The sequence below is a fragment of the Akebia trifoliata genome, chromosome 11 (genome assembly GCF_017979445.1).
Source record: "Akebia trifoliata isolate Shusen 1 chromosome 11, ASM1797944v1, whole genome shotgun sequence".
In the NCBI taxonomy this organism is placed as follows: Eukaryota; Viridiplantae; Streptophyta; class Magnoliopsida; order Ranunculales; family Lardizabalaceae; genus Akebia; species Akebia trifoliata.
Genome location: NC_141385.1, coordinates 7,662,821 through 7,671,535, shown reverse-complemented (window position 1 = coordinate 7,671,535; position 8,715 = coordinate 7,662,821). Strand labels below are relative to the sequence as shown.

At 31.9% G+C, this 8,715-nt stretch overlaps 1 protein-coding gene across 1 annotated transcript; it reads left to right on the top strand.

Annotated features, from left to right (window-relative positions):
• The first annotated feature begins 5,388 nt into the window (after positions 1-5,388).
• On the top strand, positions 5,389-8,332 carry PID (Protein kinase superfamily protein). Its single transcript, XM_086417100.1, has 2 exons — positions 5,389-6,456; positions 7,280-8,332. Exons 1-2 carry the CDS (start codon positions 5,879-5,881, stop codon positions 8,052-8,054), a joined length of 1,353 nt encoding a protein of 450 aa, XP_086273226.1. The 5' UTR covers positions 5,389-5,878; the 3' UTR covers positions 8,055-8,332.
• Positions 8,333-8,715: the final 383 nt, after the last annotated feature.

The window sequence follows — 8,715 nt, the reverse complement described above, 5'->3', positions numbered from 1 at the left end:
ATGTTGCTTTGGCCTCCCTTTTTGAGGAATATCAGTTGCTCAAGTTTGCATGGATCCACTTGTTGTACTTTTGGCTACCTTTTCCATGACATGATAGCCCCCACCCCTCCATAATTGGGCCCTCATTTCATTTTCCTATGGGCTACATTCTAAAAAAGAAATAATTAAAACCCAAAAAGTTATCCAATCACAATGGACTGTAACCTTCTTAATTGTGTGGGACCTAATTCCCATCAAAAGTAGGACCCACATCCACATTTATTGTCTTATTTCACATCTTGCTGACTTGTCATGCTTGCCTTGTTCCATGGGTGTGGTATTGTCAATCAACTGGTTATGGTCTTGTTGGTTCATGGTGTTGTCTTTTGAATTTGAGTGACATTTTTGGACCCTTTACACAAGTTTAAGGGAAAAATAGAATCTATTGAATTTTTTATTTTATTTTTACTGTTGTTAAAAATTCAAATAATAAAAAGATTAATTAGAAGAGTTGACTAGTCTTACTAAAATTTGAATTTAAAAAATGATCACATCTTAACATTTAATCTTGATAGAGTTAGGGTCATTTGGGTTGAAAATCAAAAAATTACAATCTACAAAATTATATTTTAATTAATTTTTAAATTATAAATAAATTCGTCAGATACATGTGCTTTTTGTATATGCCACCTTCTAGTGAGTATAAAGGTAGAATACTTAGCTACTTATTTACAAACTTCTAAGGCTAATCAATGGATCCTAAAACCTTGTAGTGTATAATGAATCATTTATTGTTGTTAGGATCTGAAACCCATCAAGTCAAATTACTATGAAAATATAAGTCTCAAACTTAAGGTACTCTACAAAAATAATGGCGACTGAGATGATTTTAAAATAAAACACAACGATGAATCCCATTTTTAGTCAAATAAGTAGTGGACAATTCAAATTTATTGTCTTTTCTCTTATTTTTCTTCAATTTTATTGTCTTTACTCTCTTCACCATTTTTAGTAATATCCCTTTATTTTTACTACCTTTCCTCTTTTACTCCAATGAATTTACTTGTGTTGTAAGCACGAGCAAATTCTACAAGATATATGATAGGTCAAATTTGACTCAAAATCTATATAATCTAAAAATCGAATTTAGTAGATTTAGATTCTTAGAGTAGATCCAAACCTAAAGTAGAAAAAAAAATTGTACATCCAATCAATCAAAGATGATGGGAATCTAGTAGCCAAATAAAACAAAGCCCTTAAGAACATGTAACTTTTCTTAGAAAACTTTATGTTTTTATCTTCCAATCAAACAACAAACTTGGTTTAAAGTTTAAACTTAGAAAATTCACTTTCTATTTTTGTTTTTTAAAGGCAAACCTCCATTTTTGTACTATTTACATATACACCTATCTTGAAATGTTATTTTTTCAATTTAGACCATGTTTAGTATATTTCAAATATATAATTCTTTATTTTTTTCTTTCTTGAAATCAGCTTTTATGTATGCTTGGTTATATAATACTAATGATTTATATTGCAAAAAAGTTGCTTGGATCACCTAAATTCTAAAGAAATTTATCAAATGATTGGTAGTGCAAAAGTGCCACAAATCATTTTCAAACATTATTCTACTTCAACCCATGCATATCAAGATTGTAAAAGTATCCTCATAAAAGAAATTATTTAAATTACAAAAAGTACCCCCAGATATGAAAATTACCCCTCATCAATTGTATATTAAAATTATAAAAATACGTCTCAATAAACAATTAAATTACAAAAAACCCTTATACCTGATACCCCCTCACCACGAGTATATTGTTATAAATTCATATTCATGTTATTGAAACAAGTATCGAGAGTATGTTTGTAATTTGAGTAGTTTACTACATGATGAGTATTTTAGTAATTCCAATACGAGGGTATTTTTATAATTTGAATAGTTCCATTGACGAGGTTGACTAAGTTGAAAATATTTTATAATAAAAAGAAATCTTTGCAAAATTCAACGAAGCACTAGAATTGATTTTGCAGAGGATTTTAAATGGCTACTAAGCAATAGTAAATTTTCCACTACAAGAATTTGCATTGCAAAATGTTTTCATTTGGAAATGATTTATTATGTCCCAAGCAGGACCTTACTTATAAATTATTTTTCCACAAAAACATTTATTTTTAAAGGATAAGATTATCCTTGATTTACAAGCATTGAGTATAAAGTACAAAAGGATAATTATATTGTCCAAAAGTTTGTTGAAAGTATCCAACATTATTTAAGTATTATTTAGTTTAGGAAGACAAAAATATCATTTATTATTGTTTGGTGAGGTACAAAAGGATAAATGTATTATTCAAGGTACAAGGGATGAAAAATACCCAACACCATTTAAATGTAACTTATTTGAGAAGACAAAGTTATCATTAATTATGATATTAGAAGGTGGCATATCCAAATGCTCTCGTATTTGAATGGCTTATTTGTAATTTAAAAGTTAATTAAAGTTGATTTTGAAGATTACAAAGATATTTTTGTAATTTTGAAAACTAACCAAAGATTTTCTATATTTTTTATCAAAATGATCTTAATTATATAAATTTTAAATGACAAGATAAAGTCATTTTAAAATTTTTAATTTCAATGTCAAACCACTTCTACTCCACCTCCTCTTATTTTAATAGTAAAGAAGTGAAATTCAATTACTCTGTAAATAAAATATAAAATATATAATGACATTGTATATGAAAAGAAATGTGTCAACTATCTTAGTTGATAAAGTTTTTGGGTGATGATACCAGAGACTTAAGTCCAAATCCAACCACACCAATTTACTGGAATTGTTAAAAATATGCTTATCTATTAAAAATAAAATGTATTGTACACATAAAACATCTATTTTCCACGAGATTGTGCCAAAGGTTTTCAAGTAACACGCAAAAAAATATATTTAAAGAAAGAAAAAAAAAGATTTTGAGCAATATATTTATAAAAATATTTTTTAATGGTTAAAAAGTAAAAGGTGATATATACTTAATCTTTGGTATTATTTTAGAGAGTGGTGGTGAAAAAGGATTATTGACAATTCCACATTTTTTTTATTTACAATATACAAATAATACAATCTTAATAAGTATATTTGAAATTTTATATATTTTTTAATAAATAATAATTTTTATGGTGGTAGACATTTTATATCTAACATTATTGTTATTATAGTTTTGGATAATTTTAATCCCCATACATCCTAAGATATAGAACAATGACAAGCTCTATGAAATTCTTTGTATAACACTAGTGTGGTATTTGCCCATTTCCTTGATTTCTAGTGATCAGAATCAATGTTTTCCAGGATTCTCATCCTCAACTATAAGTAGATGCAACATTTCTAATTTATTGTCTTCAAACCCCTCTCCCGTGTACATGACAAAATACTTTTACAAAGACAATCAGTTTTCCATTTTTATAATCCCTTGAGATGATCATTTATCCATTATAATGTAATAGAATGGTTAAAATTGGAACGAAGACATTCTCACTCCTTAAGTAAGGTCAACGAAATGCTCTCGATACTTCACATTTTGTTGGCAATCCTTAGGTACTAATTCAATTGTTATCGATGTATTACCCCTTTTTACTCACAAAAAATAATTATCAATATACTTGAGATAATGTTATATGGACCAATGGACGACTTGTGTATATGGACCTCGTGCCAAAAATACTTTCGGATCCCACGTAGATGTAAAGCATAAAATTTTATGAACTTGCAAAAAAATCAAATTGAAAAAAAAAAAAAAAAAATTTGTGTACATTGAAGAAAAAGATATATGGTTTTGTGCACTTGCCACTTCAGCCGCGTACAAACAATGTATGTTTTAGCCTGTCCTTTTATCACGACTCAAAAAATAAAAAATTAGAATGAATTATTTGAACAAACTTTATTGTGAATATGAAGATATTACTTCAATTCAAAGGTAATAAAGTAAAAGATTCCTTGCGATTTCCTTTTCTATGGTCTATGTCTTACATACTTTTAAGGATTACAGGTCCAGTGTAGGGTTGGTCACAGATCGATTTAGTATTAAATCAACATCACTCCAATATTGATCCATGTTTTTTTTTTAGTATACAAGTATCTGATTTGATCCAATCAAATGAATGACTGTGTGAACTAAATCCAATCCGTTTTATTTCATCCTTAATCCTAAACCAATATGAATGTATGCCTTGTTTTCAAATTATCAATATTAAAAAAAAAATTAAATATAAAATCAACTCAAATTTTAGAAAATCTATTTTTCACTACAAATATAGAGAAAAACTAAAGAGACTAATTGTTTTATTTGTATGTATTTATATGAAATTATGAATAATAAAAAAATATATTAAAATATATTTGGATCAGATTAGGGTAGATCCAATTTTGATTTGAAATTGTATAAGATCTATGATTTCAATTCAAAAATCCTATTTTTCATTTTTTTTATTGGATCGACTTGGACATTAGGTATATTTCAAATCATTGGCGGTCCTAGTCCAGTGGTGCAACATTAATCACAAGACCAATGATATAATGACCCATTAAAACGTACGTCATATCTACGTGGTTAACATGGCATGTGCGTGGAATCATAAATCTCTCTAAATTTTTTTCTTTCACTTGCCATGTCAACCATACAAGTTTTAATACGTTATGTCATCACAATTCGCAACTTTGAAAGATAAATTTAATTGGCACCCATGATTTTAAAATTCGATTTCACATCTCATCCATGTTAGATATCGAATCATCTCGGACGAGTTTTCTCATACGTTTGAGACGTTTTGTTCGAAAATCTTAAGAATGAACATGAGGTTTTAAATATCATTTAAAAGTTGAGTTGTCCATCTGTCTTATCCATGTTCGATACCAGACAATCGGGAGATACGTCTCGGTCTCCGACGAGTTTTGAACCCATGATGGCACCTATTGCTACTTAAAACTATCGAAATACAACGAGTAACAAAATTCCACGTGGCACTTATTTTTATTTTTAGAAGTAATGATATTGATAAATCATTTCTACCCGTAGTATTCTAGAATTGATCTCCGTTGCCTTGGATCCTCTGTTACCACTACTTGGCATTGTAAGAGAGTTGTTGACATCAAACTTTGAAGCTCTTTGAGGGACTGAACATTTACTAGTCATCGTGAAGCGTGACTAAACTGACAGTACAATTTGACACGAGCGAAGTCCGCGTCAGCAAAACTGTGGGGACTCTGTAGCGCACGAGTAAAGAACTGCACGTCACGTGTCAACTTAACCATGGTTAAAGAGCTAGTTATCGCCGTATGTCATTGGTTTAAATTACAATGACCATTTTAACCTCCAACCCAACAAAACAAAACACCAAATATACCACACAGAAAACGATCGCTGGACATATAGAGAGCGAGAGAAAGAGAAACCATAAAATCTCTGAAAATCTTTAATTTCTGATCTACGAACGAAAAAAGCTGCGATTTCTTCAGAACTTTGAAGAAGAAAGCTTTAATTAAGCGAAGAAGGTCCATTAATGGCGTTTTCAACAGTATTATCTTGGTGAAAACGAGCTGAAAATCAAATCTTCAGCCCTTATTTCAATGGAGAAAACGACGCGGTCAGACTATTTGAAAAAAAAAACGATTATTGATAGTGTTTTATTGCTGGAGACAAGAACTTCGACTTAGACGTAACGATTAGAAGCTTTCATAGAGAATCTCTGTTTTTCTTTGTCTGTTCTCGTGTTTTTTTCATCATCTATTATCTTGATCGTTCGAAAGTTTCTATCTTCTTTGAATCTTTAGGTTTTAGCGATCGTTTTATTAGAATTCTTCTTACAACTTCGTTGAATCTTAGAGTTGAAGCTTTCGATCTTAAAATGTTGGAGTTCCAACCAGATTCAGACCGTGAGATCGGTTCTGAAACCCTAAACTCAAGCCAAAGCTCTACAAGTTGCGATAGTTGCAGCAGTTTCAGTCGAATCTCTTTCGAGGCTCTCGAAATTCCTTCCAAAACGCCATCTTATTCCCCTGAAAATCCGATTCTTAAGCCTCACAGATCATCCGATTTTGCTTGGGAAGCCATACGTTCTGCAACTTTTCACAGAAAAAGCGGATTAAGTTTCAGAGATTTCAAACTCGTACGTAAAATCGGAAGCGGAGACATCGGAAATGTTTATCTCTGTCTCCTAAGAAACAGTGTTCCTGGCGAAGAGAACTGCTTTTACGCCATGAAAGTTGTGGATAAAGAAGCTTTAGCACTGAAGAAGAAAGTCGCGAGAGCGGAGACAGAGAAGCGGATTCTGAAGATGTTAGATCATCCATTCCTTCCAACGCTTTACGCTGAATTCGAAGCTTCTCATTTCTCTTGTGTCGTTATGGAGTTCTGCTCTGGTGGAGATTTGCATACTCTCAGACACAAACAACCCGAAAAGCGCTTCTCTTTGAGCTCCACTAGGTATATTAGTTTTTTTAAATCATCTTTTATCTTCGTTTTTTGAACAAACCGGTTTTGGATTGCTGTTTTTGGTACAAAATCCATTTTTTAGCTTAATTTTTTTTTTAAAAGGATGCACCTTTTTGAAATAGAAATGTTAAATTAATGGTTTTAAAAAAAAAATTTGTTTATGATATTGTAAGTGTTTTTTTTTTTTCTTTCTCGTTTTGTTTTCTTCTGCTACGATGAGAACAAAATGTTCGTTCTCTGAAAAATAAAACTTTCTCATGCTCTGCAGATATGTTCACCGTTAATGGAAAATGCCACTTTTTGTCTCGTTTTCTGATTTTCTTCTTCTATACGTTATCTGCTTAGAAATCGCTTTCGATTTCCTATTTTTTAACTCTACAGCTGAGATTTTCTCGGATTTTCCCTCTTTCTTAAGCCGACGACTTCATTAAATTAAAGACTTTTTAATTCATTATATGGGGTATTTTATTTTGCTCTGCCAAAAATTCAGTTTTCTTCGTCTATTTTTTTTTCTGATATTTCTTTTTCTTTTTGAACAATCGCATTCGATTTCTATTTTTTAGCTCTGCTGCTGAGAATTTCTCTGATTTTCCATCTGTTTTAAACTGAAAACTAACAATTTATTGCAAATTTCCCTTTTTATCCTTATCTTTCGCAGAAATTTACAACCGTTGAAGTAAACAATCGGAATTTTTTTTCTAACATCTCTGTTTTCTTCCTATTCTGTAGTTCGCTCAGTTTCACATTTTGACTCGGTTTGACTCGCCTGAGTCACGAATCAGTTTGTCATTAATTTTTTTTAATATTTATTTAGGTTTTATGCGGCGGAGGTTCTTGTAGCTTTGGAGTACCTCCACATGTTGGGAATCATATACAGAGATCTAAAGCCCGAAAACGTCTTAGTTAGATCCGACGGTCACATCATGCTCTCAGATTTTGATCTCTCTCTGTGTTCCAACGCAATCCCCGCCGTTGAATCACCATACTCCTCTCCCGACCCCACTACTACCAACTTAAAATCCTCCTCTCCATCACTCTCTCGTCTCTTAAACCGATTCAACCGGTTCTTCAGGTCTAGAAAAATAAGAACCGTAACAATGAACCGGACATTCGTGGCCGAACCGGTATCCGCCCGATCCTGTTCCTTTGTTGGAACCCATGAGTACGTATCCCCAGAAGTGGCTTCTGGTAAATCTCACGGTAACGCTGTTGATTGGTGGGCCCTTGGAATCTTTATCTACGAATTAATCTACGGACGCACGCCATTTTCTGGAAACACAAACGAGGAGACTTTGAGAAACATTTTGAAAAAACCGTTAGTGTTTCCGACGGAATCTCCGGCTAGTGGGTCAGAAATGTATGCTCGGGATCTGATATCAGGATTGTTAATCAAAGATCCTAACAGTCGGTTAGGGTCAAAAAGAGGTGCTGCTGACGTTAAAACCCATCCTTTCTTTAAAGGTTTGAACTTTGCACTTGTACGGTCTGTTGCACCACCGGCGATTCCAGGTCTTCGGAGAGCGAAGACTACGTCGTCTTGGCGTGGGGAAAGGAGGAAGGATAATACAACCGCGTTTGATTGTTTTTGAACTTATATGAACTACTGAGAAAGAGACACGTGGCAATCTACCGCCGCTATTTTAATTGTTCGAATTTGAGGATAACGTAGCGTGTATGTATTAGGATTTTTTTTTTTTTTGATGTTTTAAATTTAAGGTAAAATTGACAGATAGATGTGGGATTATGAACTCGATGACTTCTTCATTTGTCTACACTTATCTCGAGGACAGCCCTAATCTAATTCATAGATTATGTATGAATTATGAGAATTACTTGGAGAGTACAAACGGATATTATTTTTCTTGTATGTCTTTTGGTGTTTTAAGCTAACCCGACATAGGGTATCCAACATCTAACATGGAAGGAATTTTAAAATTGGCAAATGTTTCTTCTTTTTTAATATGAATCACCCATGGACAATTCTTCAACAAGATGTCGATTATGATTCTTCTTCTAATATTCTGTTTCTATTTTTTTCTTGCCTCAATATTTTAATTTAGTATCATTTTTTATTTCATAGATGCTTTGTTTCTCAATATTGGTTTTGACCTTCTTTTGTTATCTTATTTGATGTTTCTACGGTCCCGTAAATATTCTTCGACTATGGGGTCAAAAAGTATAATTTTTATAGAATCATGTACATTTGTTTCAGTATGTTCTCTTATTTAACAAAGTTTTTTAATTTTTTAG